The following is a 16,636-nucleotide window of genomic DNA, read 5'->3' as shown; positions in this document are numbered from 1 at the left end:
ATACAATATTCTCATTCGTTTGAGTCCTAGACTATTGCTGTAGCCCAGGGACTGTCCCCAGGAGTACATGTTAGCATTCTATAGAAAAATAACCAAAACCAAACTAAGTGAAAGCATTTACCTGAAATGCACAAGGCGTGTTATCCATACAATATACTCTCAGATTGTAATCCAGAGAATTGCAAGACAGGCAGCCAAAAACCGCTACTTTCAGCTGTCGAACGGCACAGTCAGAGATCGGTTCTCCAATAAGAGCATAAGTTCCAAAGCTGTTTAAGAGAATGTGACAGGCATAAGGATCCAACAGGCAGTAGCAAGAAGTAGTTTCCTCTTCCACAGACATCACTTCCTGCAAAATGAAATTCAGGTTTAAAAAAAAAAAAAAAATAATAAAACCAATAGGCCTTGACAATAGGAGTCATGACATTATTTATTTTTATTCAACTGGAACGTAAAGTATTCCTGAGAGCTAGTCTGCACACTCTGTACTCATGTTGACCTCAGGGAAGGGGAGAAGTTAGACCACCTACATGAGTAAACACTCCCAATCTTAGCAATAGGGTTTATGGAAGTATATTGTGCGGAATTCAACGTGTACAGTGTATAATAATGACGATGATGCATAAGCAATTTTAACTTCTTTTTTTTTCAAGTGCTCTTGACTTTCTAGCTAATTTTTTCCTCAATGTCACATTAAGAAATTACCTTGAGGATTAAAGTCAATAGGCAAACCTTGAACAATAGTTGGCATTTCCCACTCTTTTCCCTTTCATGCTTAGTTCTGCATTACAGCATCACTGGATGAGGTATGTGAGCACCTACAGCCTGGTGATATCAATTCCAGGGTGTCTGTAACCAACACTGACAGGGAAACTAAGCTGAACTTGAAATGGTAGACACAAATGATGGAACGCCTATGTCATGAATGCCCAGAGCTTAATTTCCCCAGTGACTCAGGATTAGAAAATACACGTTCATCTAAAAAAGCCCAATATTTCATTTAATGTAGACTAATCCTTCAGAGGTTATGAGCACAGAGTGATCACTGAATGTCCATTAAAATGACGTGTACAAAGAGACAAGATTTTTGAAACAGGAAGATCCTTCTAGATTAAAAAAACCCCCAAACTTGAAGTGTATATTTTTAACCAGTTCCTTAACTTCCTTTATGTCCTGATAAATTCTTGCATGGATATAATGATCTGCTCTGACGTGAGTCTCTGTGGGAGCTATGATCTATCAAAACGATGTTTTTACAAATGAGTGGCTGCTGGCTCCATTATGAAATGATCTGAGATAACAAATACTTTCTCGTCTCACATGGGCTGCATCACAAAGTCGACCCTTTTTTGCACGTCTTGGTACACTAGTTGAAAATAGTTCAGCTGCTTCTTAACCAAATGCAAAATCTTATATTATGATCTTATATTAAAATCTTATATTATGATTAGTGTTATTACTGTTTCTTTAAGGTGTCTGATTCTATCACTTACATAAGCTTCGACCTTCGCCTGCATGAGTAAGATTAATCAGGTTTCCATCACTAGCGCAACGCTTTAAGCGGCAGCAGAAGTCTAAGCGTACCTCCCATTTTCCTTGCTGCGTCCGTCTCTTGAGGTGGATGCGCCAGTGCTGGGGGTCGAGGTGCGCGCAGTGCGGGATGGTGAGCGCGCAGGGGCTGCGCGGGCACAGCTCCGCGGGGCCGCACGTCACGGCGGGGCCCAGCAGCACGGCGGGGCCGTCCGGCGGCAGGCTGCGGGGGAGACAGCGACCAGTGAAACCACGGAACGGCGCGGTTTGGAACGGTTCAGTTAAAGTCTGAGCAACCTCGTCTGTTACAGAAAAGGATAAGCAAACCAATTACTGTGCTGATTTTCATGTAGAAGCAGGAGCTGGAGATGAAACGAAACTATTAGGCCACTCGACTTGTTGGCTGGTCAGTTTAGGATTCTGGTCTTGAAAATACATTTCAATTTGCTTAAACCAAATACAACACTAAAATCACTCCATGCAAGCAAGCCTTGCTTTATGCACCAGCTGGTAGTATTACCATCTAATTTTGCCTTCAAAGACTGTCATCAACAATATTTTCACAGTAGCGAAGATAAAACAAATTATGGTTTAAAAACACAGTCTCATAAATTTTTCCAGATTGAGTGTGATCTCCCTGGTTTGAAAACACATTTCTACTCTGCAGAAAGAACAAGCTTTGTAACTTATAGCAGCCATCAGGGACAGAACTTATTTGCTTAAATGTAGAACTCTGCAAAGCAGGTGTGTGCACGTGGGCTCCGGTCCCGCCAACGCAGATGAGCTGGAACAGCGGGTCTGCAGCGGGGTTTGCTGTTTCTTTTTATCCTCTTCCATACACACGAACAAATCGGGCACAAATCCTGAACTGCTGCGTTTCCTCCCGCCCTGGGAACGCGGAGGGTTCCCCGCATGTCAGTGCGACCTCCAGCTGCTGGAAAACTCCGGGGCGTTCCACCCGGTTCGCTCGCACACATCAGCCTTGCCTCCACTACGTGGAGAAAAATACAGGAGTTTGATGGGAAAAAATAGATGTTTGCTTTTGTCTCACCGAACAGAATTTCGCTTTATAGAAAAAGGAAGGAAAAAAATCTCCCTGTGATAGTCTTCAGTTTGATTTGCTACCTCTGCTTCTGCCCACAAAAAGGAGAACAGTAGGCAAAATTTGCTGCTTGTTTTTAATTAACCTATTTTAATTTATTTCTGCAGAACCCTTGCAGATAAAACAGCTGGGGCTTTTTTTCTGCCTTCCTTTTACATATCTTAATCTTTCATTGAAAATGATCAAAAACCTATGGCAGCAGATGGGGCTGGAATATGAAAGTTTTCACAAAGGAGTTCAGAGCAGAAAAACACCAGATCTCACTATAAGTCTTGAAAAATATTTTTAGTCTATTTCAGTTCTTAAAGGAAAATGCCAGCAATCATTTGGCTCTAAGTTATTGTAAGGAAATATTTCCTGTATATGCAGTTATTTTCCTCTTTCCACGTCTCCTCAGATATGCCCACCAATTTTTCAGTGCTTTTATCTGAATGTATATTTAGGGTGAAGGAGACAAGAGAAATAACTGCTGTGAAGAGCTGTCACGGACTGTCCTGTCTCCAGTTGTACAAACCTGCCTGTGAGAACTGCTGCTGAAACTGCTCCTCTCACGAGCGCTCCAAATGAGGCTTCATCAGTGAACCCCGCTTCACCTGAGACCTGTGTCTCCTGAAATTATCCTTCAATTAATCAACTAAAGTAGACACTACGGATTATTCACTTTGCTCTGTTTGGAATGTAAATTATGAAAGAGTAGTCTGAGAAGCTAAGAAAGGTATCTAAGAACTTACTTTTTTGTTTTTCAAAAATCTTGTTTGGAGTGCCTCGCTGCAGCTCGTGAGACCTACAGCCCAGTGAACTGTAACCTGTTGGCTGCATATTATGAGAGTCTTTGGACCCAAAGGTTCTATAAGAAGTAATTAAAGAAAGCATCTGTGCTGTTCGTAGACTTGTGTGACGTAAGCCCGCAAATCAAAACTGATCAAATCATTGACTCTGGATTCAGCACGTATACATCAATCTCCTTGAGGTATCCCATCCTTTAGCAGTATTTCAGTCATTCCAATTGATTTCAGAAGCATCGCACAACAATCATTTTTGCCGTCGTTGCTACAGATGGAGCCAATGTCAGAGCAGCGTGGTCACACCGGGAAGGGGCCGCTGGAGTGACTCCTCTAGGCAGCGTTGACAAGAAATCCATTACGTGAGACACGGATTCTGGATGTGTGTGGTTTTTATGTACTTCTTACCTGGACTCCTTCTGAGTGACGGCCAGATAGATTTCCCACGAACTCTCTTCAGGAATAGCTCCATGTGGGATCAATAAACTGACTCCTACAAAAGAGCAAAGGCAGAACGTAACCTTTGGGAAAGACACGGGATGTGAACGACGACATACAACTGGCCTCTGATGCACAAGACCTAGAAAGGCCAGAGCAGCTCCCCCGAAATAGTGGTTCTGACTACAACATCATCCAGTGAAAGGAAAATACGTTATCAGTACAGGAAGACTATACTTCACTTTGCATATGCCAAATGCAGAACCTCAGCTAAGTAGTAACATGATTGCACTACAATTTACAATTGATTAGCAAATTTGATCTTACATAAATAGGCAGAAGGAAGTCCATAAATTGGTAGTGGACCAAATTTGTATTTAAATAATTTCATTGATGGGACTATCATTATGTAAATTAGCTAAATATATAGTATGAAGGACTTCTTCATGTATGACTTGACTTAGTGCCTCTGCCTTTGTAATATTCATTCGTGAACATAAAAAAAAAATGTGAAGAAATGAATACATTCCATGTATTGTGTACGATTGTAAAAAAAAAAAAAAAGCTGCACTAGAGTTTTCATCGAGAACGGAGCGACTCTCCAGAGCCGCCTGTTTGTTGGATGCTGCAGACGCCAATAACACGCCGCAGCCTGGCAGCGCTCGCGCTCGGATGGTGATGCGCGTAGATTCTGCTTTGAATCTGACCCCATTACACAAGATGCTGATCTAACACCGACCTCCTTCCTGGGAGCCCTTCTTTTGGATCGGGATCCAAGGAAGCACCAGCTTTGATTAACACGACTTTCATGCTGAAGACATCAAGAGAGGCAGTAATTTATAATAGTTCAAATAGGCACAATGCCTCTTTGCTGCTCATCCCAAGCTTTGTTCTGATCAATCATCTCCTGTGTGGGCAACTTGTTCTACTTCCCAAAATTTGCATTAAGGGAGCCCTGACTTTTTTTTCTTTCCTTTTTATTATTTTTTTTTTTTAAATTTAGTCGCAGAACACTACATCAGGCAAAGTAAGTTTAATCGAAGTTATTTTATATGCTTTTAATAGAAAGGATCTACCCACCTGTGTTTGGAACCACTAAACGGCCACCCAGGTGTCCAAACAGAGCCGCTGTCTTCAGCTCGCTTCTTGTTGAAATAGAAGACAGGTTCTGGATATACGCAGCCCTGTGTCTAGCCTGTATTGTACCAAAAGCTCGATTATTGCCATGAGGAAAAGTTCCAGCGTGTGCCTTTCCGTGGTACTCGGCCCTCTCCGTCACCCCCAGGGACACCACGAAGGAGCTCTGGACCTTGACCTTGATGTCGGGCAGGGGGTTGAAGAGCGAGGACTCGGTCATCAGCTCCTTGTCCGTGGGGTCCTGCAGGCAGATGGGGCCGCTGTACGTCCTGCTGCCCATCAGCTCCGGCTGCAGCGACGGGTTCAGCAGCAGCGAGTTCCCTGGGGGACGGAGCACATGGGAGTTCGTGACTGCAATGGTGGCTTAAATCAGAGCTCTCTGGCTGACCTCTGCGCCTTTTCCTTTCTCACTCGTTCTTCCTGAGCTCACAATCACTAAGGCGATGTTAAAACACAGAGGGAGTGATGCAATAGATCTAACAGGCACTTGAGCACTAGTTTTTCCACACTTCAGGCAACTCCAGAGTGTATGAATCCAAGAACTTTCTTTTTCTTTGGATTCAGGTTTGCTTGCATGCCTTTTTACTTTCCTTTTTTTTCAAAAATTAAAACCCATTGGGTGAAAACACATGTTCCCACAGACCTTTTCTGTGAGTTGTTTAGTTTCCAAATGCTCTTATTTAAAAACCCCACAGACAAAGAACACAAAGTGACTGAAACCGAACTAACAGCATCCTGGCAGAACAGAAATTTGCACACTCATATTTCAAAGGTCTAGAACTAAAGTTCTTTAAACATTAAGTCAAACAAACAATTCCCCAGAGTCAAAACAAGACTTTCACACCAAACTGAACAACAAAGAAAAAGACACTATTTGAGACAGTCATTGAGAATTACGTGACTCTAATTAAAGGCTTGGATTTTTAAAAGGATGAGTAAACATCCTTGTCTACCAAGCCCTTTTCCCAATTTCTTGCAATTTATGCTTGGTGAGGAATGTCTCCCAGAAAATAAAGTGACTGTAAAAACAACAAGCGAAAAAAACCAAAGCAAACAAACAACAAACCAAACACAAACGAGAAAACAAACAAAAAAGAACCACCCACACCAGCAAACCCAAAGAAACCCCCACAAGCACTGTGACATATTTCACTTCTCCAAAGAGGGAGGAGACCTGGGGACACTTCCACCCCCTCCCACCCCCAGCAGGTCAGTACAGAATTAAACAAACGTACTGGTTTTAAGTACTCACCGTTTGTATTCCTCCCCACCATCCAAAGGAAATAATATTCCAGAAAACATCTGAGTGCTGGTTTTAGTAAAAGTAAGTATTTCTTCCACATTTTTTTATTGGTAGCTTTCTGGAGTTTTACATTTTTTAAAAAATCAATACATTTACACACATTTATTTCCCACAGACCTTGGAATGTGGATGTTTGCATGCTAACAGCAGCTTGTAAAAATACAAGTCGGGTTTCTCCAACTAACTGTAACAAACTAATCGCTTCTATTGGAGTTGGAAGATCTCTAACTGAGGATGAAGGAACTGCAGACACGCGTTCTGAGTTTGCTTTGGTTGGGCTTTTTGTAAGTCACAAATGTCAGCGCAGAAGCTCGAGAGGGTATTTCTGAAGCACTCAGAGTATTTGTCCAAGTTGCCATGACAGATGAGGAGCAGAGACAGTGACAGCTGTGACCAGCAGCTCCGTCCCTGCCTGTGGGCACCGAGCACGAGCTCGGTGGCTGTGGGCAGGAGGAGCTCTGGAGAGAAGAAAATGAAATCCCAGCACTAACCTTGTCTGACTGTTTTAAAATTAAATGTCTGGAAGCCTCCTGTCAGTGCAGCTGAATCAATCACATCCACGCCGTACTCACTCTGACTCCGCCTGTACAGGGTGACGCCGACCACCAGCACGGCCACGGTGATGACGGCGGCTCCCAGGCCCGAGTACAGCGCGATGTCACTGGCCGTCTCGATATCTGCGAGGAGAAAGAGCAGGTTCCGAGTCAGCAACGCGCAGGAAAACCGGGTGGCCGAGAGCAAAGGGGATCATAGGAGGCCAGGGCACGTGGCCGGGGAGGCGAAGCCGGAGACGTGACTGTGGAGCAGACCACAGGACAGGACTGGATCTTCTGCGCGAGCTTTGGCGTAAGAAGGAACAGTCCGTCCTCTCGCAGCTCCCAGAGCGCCTGAGGCGATCCCGCGCATCTCCTTGGATTCCTGCAACCACCGTCAGTCTTTAAAAACACGTTGGAAACCAAACCTTCCCTGTGATCACACCCATGCATTCAGCTCACAATCAGCTTTAACAAGACCTCATACTCGCACAGCAGAGAAGAAGAATTCATTGCTTTGAAACAATGAATCCAAATGAAACCTGCAATATTATGTAATTGAATTATCCAGTCCCGTTATTCCAGATCTTGTGGGATTTGGGACCACGTACCATGAAATTCAATTACTTGGCAAGTACACTTAGTGGCTCCTTAGATAGTTCCTTAATGCCAAATTCCAGTTTAGAGGAAGAGATAATCACATATTCACCCTATACATCATCTGTTATCCTACTGTGTGCCGCTGCTGCTGTCAGGTGAGAAGCACTTGGTCCAGAAAGTGCATTTATTTCTAAAAATGACAGCAACAGAAAATAAGTAGGAAATCCAGAATAGCCAGTATCCGTAAACAAACTGCCATGGGCAGAAATAGAGTAGGAAGATAAATTCAGGATTTAATAAATAGCCAATTACTGAAATGACTTAATTAGTTTTGGGAGGAAGCTTCTGTTGTGAATATGTTTTTCTGCAGAAAGTCAGACAGCTTTATTTTAGTCGAATTTCTTAAAATGAACATGAAACTTCAGACCCTTGAGATGAAAGAAATGAGCACCTGTGGGCAGCACCAGAAAAGCTCATTTTCCTGGCTCACCAGTTTCTTACACAAACTCAGTGTCTGACAAGGACCAACACGAGCAGCTGAACACACAAGCACTAAACAGACTAAAAAAAGCAAACATTTATATTCAGCCAATTACTGCTTAATGAACTGCATCCTCCCAGCCAGAGCAGGTCGGGACTCTGGTGAAGCACTCTGGTTTTTCTGCATTGCAGTTCCAAGATACATGTTTGTGGTAATTGTAGCCTATATTTCACTCCACCTCCTGACACTGTTACACAACATTTATTGAAAGCACATTTGATGGTAATGAAGTTTCTATTAACTATGATTAAGTTTCATAAAGCACCTGAAGATAATTTAAGATGTGCAGGAGCAGAAAATGAAACATTTGGTTTAGTACATTAGGAAACGTAATTGATTAAATTATCTCATTTACAGTAAGAGCTTTCCAGGAGCAACGCAGGGCACACGTTCCCCATCTCCACCAGTTTGCCAGGAGATGGGGAAGATGTTTGCGGCTCCCGTGCCCCCGCTGAGCCCCGGCAGCAAGTCGGGAACCAGCCAAGAGCTTCTGTCGTACAACAGGGCGCTTCTCAATATCTTCATCATTGGCTTTGCGTCAATGACGGATCGTGCAGTCTTAAACTAAGTTCCTGTCTCACCAAACAGCAATGAGCCGTATTACACGTCTCTAACCCCACCGATACAAAGAAATCCTCTAATTCTCCTACGGGTCTTATATGCTAAAATCAATGCCATTAAGGTTTCTTTTTAATAAATCAGAAAATAAAGTGATTCGACTGATATTATTTCAAGATTCTCTAATTAAATGGGAACTGCGCAGATAAACAAACAAAAACGTATCAATTGCCCGAGCTAAGTTATGACACAGACCAACTGTATGTGGCCAGTTACGGGACGACCCCAGCGGAACAAAGACCAGACAAAATGGAAAAGGCTTAAGCAGCCGCGGTAACCACAGCACGTCTTTGAACTACATACATTTAATTTTGTCTATTGTTAGAAATACTTAAGAACTGGAAATGTAAAGGAGAAATCTTCTCAAAGGAAATACAGTTTTAAATGAAATCTTTCAGGTAGTCAATTAATCCCAAATGTGCTGCTCTAAACTAAAATCCCGCTGAAATCAATGCAAGGCTAAGAAACCAAGAGTGCAGGGCAGCAGCCCCAGAGCAGCATCTACACACTCGATAGCGGGGAAAGCCCGTGAACAGCTTCCCGGGTGGGAAATGATGCCGAAATGAGCTGAGCAAGATCAGGCAGAGCCACGAGGGGAACCCGATTTCAACCAAGGAAGATAAACTCCTCTAATAATTTCTGTCTTTTCTGATTACGGGTCCTCAAGAGATCAATTTCAAGATAAGCATTCCTGGAGAAAGGGCTCCCAGTCAGGCACAAAGTACTAAAGAATGGTCACTTTTCTATTTTTAGTCTAAAACATATGTTCATGAAGTTGCTAAGAAGATGCTTTCAGTAGATGTGAAAGCCTTTCATACAACCTTCAGTTTTATTTAGCTCCTAAACAAATAAAACAGAATGGCAGAGAAGATGAGAAAAATCATATTTACAAGAGAAAAAAAAAATAACTTACTTTGGGATTTTATTTCATGAAGAGGTTTTTTATCTGAGAGGGAGAGAGAGAGAGAGAGAGAAAGTTGCACTTAATAAATGTACGCGGAGCATATCTATTTCCTATAGCACTTCTGTCTAGCTCTGTACATGAAACATTTTCTCCTTGTTTGCTGACAATATGAATATTTTATGTTGTCCATATTTTTCCTTCTTTTTTTTTTTTTTTTTCCCCCTAAATCTCTTTCAGGATGTTTCTTTGCAGTAATTTCTCACTTGATTAATTCAAGTATTTGTTAGCTTTATTGGATGATTTTATTTAGAATATTAAACATCTCAGAAATAAGGAAGTTCAATACTTTGAATAGATTATGAGGCGCGTTCTATTATTTTTACTATTTGTGAAAGTTATCGGTTCAATAGTACTTAACCCTAAAGATTCTTGGATTTTGGCTTTGCCAAAAAGCTTGGTGTGTGGGTTTGTTTTTTCCTTCTTGAGGTTGTTTTTATTTTTGGTAGGAAATGTTGTACGTAAACACCAAACGAACAGAGCCAGATTTGAACTTTGCAACGGAAACAAGCGTTTTCTTGCCGCTGACATACGTACAGTGCTGCCTACAGCAACCTGCCGTACGCACTGCTGAGACCGCTAGATCCAGAAGCCTCTTGGCAATATTCAGTATCACGGCTGGATGAAAAATGGAAAACAACATTATTTGTGATTTATGATGCATTAGTAAAAACATGTTTGTAGTTCATCTGCTTATGGCCTACTTGTTTGTTTCTTTTTTGGGCACTGGGAAAAGAAATCAATAGCTTTTGAAGTTATAAAAAATAACTTTAAAGCAAATAGATAAAAGTAAAAGAAAGAACCCTACAAAACCTTCTCTTTTATTAAGCAAAGAAAAAGCTTTCATTTCTGCAAAACAGAGAGAAACCCACCATGGGAAAGTTTACTACCGAGAATAGTGGTTGGGAATCAACAACGAGAGAACCAACATGCAAGAAACTAGGAAATTATTACAACTATCTTGAGTGAAAGGGACCTTTGCATTCGGACGGAGTCAAGCTCTGTTCTTCTCCCAACATAACCCAAGAGCGGACCCTGTTTTATCACCATCTCATTTACCGACTCCAAATCTGAAGATTCATGCAAAGGATTAGTGGCTTTTCTGCCAGTTCAGAATCAGGCTTATGCTTTCCTGGCATCTTATGTTCTCACCCTTACTTACATTTAAGTTCTTATTTGTTAACCAAAGAAATGTTTCATTTCTATTTTTGCCTCACGAAAGGAACAAAGTTAACAAGTTGTGCCTGATAAATAACCTCCGAGAGACTCGTTTTCTGTAGCACAGTCCTGCGTTTCCTTCACAGTTCCCCACGGGATGCAAAGCAGAGCAGAAAAGGCACATATTGGAAGATGAACAGGGGGAAGAGATGTTAAAAAATAGGGTAATTGCACATCAATTCCTGTTAGCTGAAAAAGCAATTACTGTCCTAAAAATAATTTGACACAAGTAGATACATACCACACGACCCATAAAGGAGTAACAGATGAAAGAAACAAGAGACACTCAATATTTCAGACTCTTGGGATGCAGCTGGGACTGGGCTTTGAGCCCCGCGCAGCCCCCTGCACACAGCGGGGATCCTGACAACCACGCCGCGGGAGAGCCGTTCCCACAAAATACCCGGAGATCGGTTTCTGATCACAATATTTGGTAAAAAATTGCTGGTGTGTGCAGCAGAGAGGGATCTTCCATTATATTTGTCTTTGAATTAATTGTAGAGTATTGTTGTTAGTTCGCAGTTTCCCCAACTCCCGTATCAGCTTAGAGAAGGAACAGACACGCTTCACCCGCGGAGATTTCTGCAGGGAAAATCCCCCCGCGCCCCCAGATATTATGCATAAGCCGAGAATTTAATTTTGTTAATTTTAAAATATATTGCTTTGATGTCAACATATGCATCCCTAGTAGGCTTAGATTTTAAACAGCTTTTCATTTCAATTGTAAAATGTGGGGGTTTAGTACTTACGCCACTTAGCCTTTGTAAAATGGTTTTGATAGTTCAAAGTTATATTTTACAGACTTCATGTTCCACAGCTGACGCTAAGTTGATTAAACCTGTACAAAATTTACTCACATTTTGAAAAATGCTTTTTGTATCTTTTCACCCGTAATGATCCCTTTACTTATTTTAAAGGAGCCAAGTTATTTACACATAGTGTATTAAGAACATTTCAAGTCCGTTAGGAGCATTTTAGGTCCCATTTGTAGCAAAGCGATTCACTTCAGAAAGAGAAGGCTTTTGTTATTCCAGACATTTGTTTTCAGACCAACACTGTTCACTTGTGTTTGCACGTAGTTGTGCAAAATAGTTACATATTCTTAAAACTGCGTCTTTAAAGTGATTCTAAATGTCATGGCAATGAAAAATTAAAATTCTTCTGAAAAGGCGATGATTAAATCCTATGCTAGTTCAATTGATTTTAACTCGTTGGGGCATTTTTCTCTTTTTACTGCAGTGCCATTAGTCACATAATTTAGTGGTTCATTAATAATAATATTCTTTGCACCAGAGGCTGTACAAACATAAAGGAAAGGGACAGTATCTGACCGTAAATATCCAAGGCAGCCCTCAAAAGGAGCTGCAAACACAGCACCAACATTTGCACTTCTGTGACATCTGAGAAGGACTTGCGCTGATATTAAAGTGATAATTCACCACTGGACAGAGCACGACAGGGACATTCTAAAAGCTGCCTGTAGCTGCTGTCTGGATGAACTCGAGAGAGGCTACAGACGGAGAAATTAACAGCTGGAGAAGACACGAACAAAAGCCTGTGTGACCCAGCGCCCCGTGACACAGCACTCAGTCTGCCCCTGAAACCAGCTGTGCTACGAGAGCTCAAGGGCCGCAGTGATTTCCCCCATGGAATGAAGCCATCGCCATCAAGTACAACGTGTTTTGTGGCTCTTGGTGCTTAATAACCACAGCTCTTCCCCAGGCCACGGGCTCCTTTCATGCTACCAAAATAAGCACAATACCGCATTTGTTCCTCTATCTGTGAAGCCAAAGTGTAACACGGGAGATGAGCGCAAGGCTGACACGTAACTGTACAGCGTGGAAGGAACCGGTACCACCTTGCAGCGGTGCTTTCTTGGAAGCAGCGACCTGAACAGGGCCACCTCTCAGTGACGGTGGTGCAAACCACAGGAGGAGCCAACCAGACAGTCGACTCAAGACAGCCACCCTAAGCGTGCAGACCTCAGCTGCAGCTTTTCATGCCCCTTTCAGTGCATCCTCTGGCAGTCTTCCAGTGGATATGCTAATTGGACACATGAATGGATTCTGGATTTATCAAGCCATCTGCAGGGAAGGGCATTCTTTTAATGTATAGGAAGGAGGAAGAATAATAAAGAAAAGACAGAAGGCCAAGTAGTACATTCTGTGAAATATGTTGTAGCAGGTGATTATAATTACACTTTGCAAAAAATCTTTATTTGGATTTTTAGAATCATCTGATAATGAAGAGGTAAAGTATGTGCCACACAAATCCAGTGACTCAGAAACCACTGTAGATTTCAAACGTCACGTATGCAACCCTCTGAAAAGAATCTATTTTTTCACAGTAATACCTCAGCCAGAAGAGTTCCACTGACATGGGTGTGTGGCAGATTTGCTACATCGCCTGGATTACAGTACACATTTTAGGCCATACCTCCTAAATCCGATTCAGTAGCAAGTGTTGCTCACCTTGAATGCAAAGCCCTTCGGTGCAGTTCTCGGACTCCTGGCTCAGGCCCTCGCAGAACTTGCCGCCGTTCCTGGGCGGGGGCGCGATGCACTCGCGGACCCTCAGGTGCTCGCACTCGGGGCTGCACACCGACCACTCGCTCCACACCTCCCAGCTTCCGTCCACTGAACGGGGAGGAAGGAAAAACCAGCGTCGTATCAAACCGGTGCACTTGAGAGGTCCTACCAATGCTTGTTCCGTGTCTCTCATCAGGTCACAGCAAGTAAAACGAAGTGTAATTCTCAGGAGAAATAGATACAGTTTTATCAGATGTGAAGGTAAAATCCAATATTAAAATGTACCTCCTCAAGCATGCAACGTGGAAGCTTTTAAAATAGCACCAGTATATAACATTCTGCAAATATAGTAAAGTAAAACTGCAGGAGGAGACACATCCTTTGGCACCTAGCTGTAAGCTTCTAATGTTTCAATACAAATTCTACCTTAAAACAGGCTGATGTAGAGAGGCCACACATTTTCCTACTGGAGAAAGGATGCTGACATTTACAAAAAGAGCAGAGCTGGCCTTGCAGACTACAGGCTAATGCCAGAGCAAGATCATGGATCAATACGTTGCTTTTGTGAGTGATTCAGAGCTGTCTCTGACCCTCTCCCAAACGAGAAGGATTCCACAGTTCTCCTTCTGCGTTTCTAGTGCTACCAACATCACCTCCCCTTTCCCTACGCTTCCGCTAACTTACATATTTCCTATTGAACCAGTTGCTGTTTTGTGATTGAGTATTTAGTTACCTTCAGTGTAAGTCAAAGCAGCGACAAACCCGGCAGATCAGGCCACAGGTGCTTGTGACTACTCAGACCCTACACGCGGCTCTGAGCTGTAGTTGAAACAAGGATGCCAGTATTTCCCGTTTCTTTTTTGACCTCAGTGGGTTTTTCAAAGCACAATTGTCTGCCTGGCAGTTCGGACTCAAAGAGCTCTGCCGTGAGTGTGGCATTTCAAGTTATTTCTGAGTAGCCCGAGCATATCTCACCGGGGCAAAGAGAGGTGCAGGTGATTTTCTGCACTGACATCCCTTCACAAAATGCGCCTCCGTTGAGCGGGGCCGGGTTGGTGCAGGTCCGTGAGCGCTTCTGCCAGCCCCGACCACACCGTGCGTTGCAGTTCGACCACTCGGTCCATGACGACCAACCCCCATTAACTGCAAAACACAAAGTGCAACGACTGGTAGAGTCTAAGAGGAAGGTAAAAGTAGGCACCTCCATTCTCATAAAATATGCTTTGCTTAAGTCATGAACAAGACTTCTTTAGTTTAAAAGGGGTATTTAGGAACGCTCTGCCTCCACCAAAAAAATAAACATGGAGAGCAAGAGATGATGGTGATAAAGCAAAGGTTCTGCTCTTTTGTCCTTTGCCGAGTAACATCTGGATTCACTAGTTAGTCCTCCCTAGGCACGTGCTCCAGGGTTTCCTGATACAAGCAGGGGTTATGTATGTGGTTTAGCTTATAATTGGATCTTAATATCTGGAGCAAGGACTGCTGTTATTGACATAGCTTCTGAGAATCCATCACAAACAAAACCCCCATGATTCTGACCACTGTACAAGCAAGCGTGATCCCAGCCTTGAGCAACGGATCTGAAACTCATTGTACAGAAAGATCAGCCATTGGATTTGGAACCAGTTGTATGTTAGAAAAATGAAGTACTCCAGCAATAAAAGCAGACACATCTTTTTCCATAATTCACCGGTTTTCACTGACCATACACCACGACGGTGGCAGACATGCTCCTCCTCTTGGCGACGATGTTGGCGGCCATGCAGGTGTAGTTCCCCGAGTCCGACAGCCGCGCCTGGCGGATGATGAGGTTGTGGTCGGCTCTGGTGTCGATGTTCTCATCCAGGTTGGAATCGATGGGCTCCTCGTTCTTCAGCCATTCCACCTGGAGAGGGATGGAGAAGGGGAGAACATGAAGCAGGAAAATAAAATATGGAAGCGGGAAGCCTGCAAAATTATATTTTAATTATTTAATTAATAAATGTCATTGCAATCTTTATCACAAATATTACAATAAAAATGAAGCTAGGATGGGATTCCTAAAAAGGTAGATATTAACAAATTCAGAAAAGAAAGCACCGGGATCGACCGCGATGGGCAGGGCTGGCTCTGCAGCAGTAACCAGATCCGGGAATGCCGAACTCTTCCCCTAATGACATCTCTTGGAACGGATTACTTTTCCCTTCGGACTGAGCGAGATCAGGAGCAATCAAGTAATCCATTTACTATTCGGTTTCCCTTCTGCAGTTAACTTTAACACTAATTATCAGAGGGGGTTTCAGCAAAGGAACAAGGAATGCAATTTAAATTATGGAACAGCAGCAGTAGCATAAATCAAGTGACAGAAATTCAATGGTCGCAGTCAGAATTAAACTCACTTTATGTGCAGTGTAATGTCAAACACAGTAATGTTCATAGAAATGACAAACACGTCTAGGAACTAGAGTTCATTATTTCACAAGTATATATATAAAATTTTGCATTTGTCAGGTCAGGGGCTTTTGCGGGGCAGCGAGGGGGACCCCAAAGGGTTCGAGGCCCTTGGGACTGTTACGCCAGCACGTTGGGCTATTTTTGCTGGAGCCCTCTTTTCCAGCTGGACGTGCACTCTGATCCATGGGACTGCAAGGCTTGGCGAATGAAAAACCTTTACACTAATGCAAAGCACTTAAAAGCATTAAAAGAGTGATGGGAGAACACTAAACAGACAGAACATAAACACGAAAGTGTTGAGAGATGTGCGATCAAAAGAAGATTTGTAAGCGACGGCATACATTGCCTTTTGCTGCTTGTCTGGAGGCTCATCTCTAGCTCCAGCCTCCCCCTCCCCTGAAGAAAAACCAGACTTATCCAGCCTCATTCACTGCCTTTGCCCCAGCAGACGAATGCTTTCAAAGATGGAGAACGAAGGGATGAATTTATAGGATAAACTCATAAATTTAAAGGAGTCACGATGACAAAAAGTTGCTGCTACTTGGTGCAACCTTTGGAGAAATTCAGTGCGCACACAAAACAACCAAGAAAAATCAAGGTAACAAAGAAACCCACAGTGTCTCCATACTGGAATGTGGCACGGGGTTCTGAACTGCCGGCCTGCAATGCCTCCGTTGGCATTTAACGTCCCTCACTTCATCATCACTGGAGGTCATACAGGGGCTTCTAACACAATGAAATACATTTCTTTTAAAGAGCTAGTCTGTACGAAGATCTTAAATATTTCTATCTTGAACTAGACTTAAAAACTGCTATAATATGCTCTAAGTTTATATAAAGATATCTGATTTTCTCCCCTGAAATTAATCTGCTCAGAATTAAAATACCCCCATCAATTTCTAACAAAGGCTA

At 42.8% G+C, this 16,636-nt stretch overlaps 1 protein-coding gene across 1 annotated transcript in view; it reads right to left on the bottom strand.

Moving 5' to 3' along the window:
• UNC5D (unc-5 netrin receptor D) overlaps positions 1–16,636 on the bottom strand; it is a 41,271-nt gene that overhangs the window by 6,924 nt on the left and 17,711 nt on the right. Inside the window, exons 6-14 of the mRNA XM_065651650.1 lie at positions 14,996–15,176; positions 14,267–14,434; positions 13,235–13,399; positions 9,498–9,530; positions 6,784–6,969; positions 4,933–5,310; positions 3,823–3,907; positions 1,585–1,753; positions 122–349 (exon numbers count right to left, since the gene is read on the bottom strand). Of these exons, the coding sequence (XP_065507722.1) occupies positions 122–349; positions 1,585–1,753; positions 3,823–3,907; positions 4,933–5,310; positions 6,784–6,969; positions 9,498–9,530; positions 13,235–13,399; positions 14,267–14,434; positions 14,996–15,176 (1,593 nt within the window). The remainder of the gene's footprint in view (positions 1–121; positions 350–1,584; positions 1,754–3,822; positions 3,908–4,932; positions 5,311–6,783; positions 6,970–9,497; positions 9,531–13,234; positions 13,400–14,266; positions 14,435–14,995; positions 15,177–16,636) is intronic.

This window comes from Caloenas nicobarica, chromosome 25 (assembly GCF_036013445.1).
Source record: "Caloenas nicobarica isolate bCalNic1 chromosome 25, bCalNic1.hap1, whole genome shotgun sequence".
Taxonomy (NCBI): Eukaryota; Metazoa; Chordata; class Aves; order Columbiformes; family Columbidae; genus Caloenas; species Caloenas nicobarica.
The sequence above is the reverse complement of the archived record's forward strand: the minus strand, read 5'-3'. Positions and strand labels throughout refer to the sequence as shown.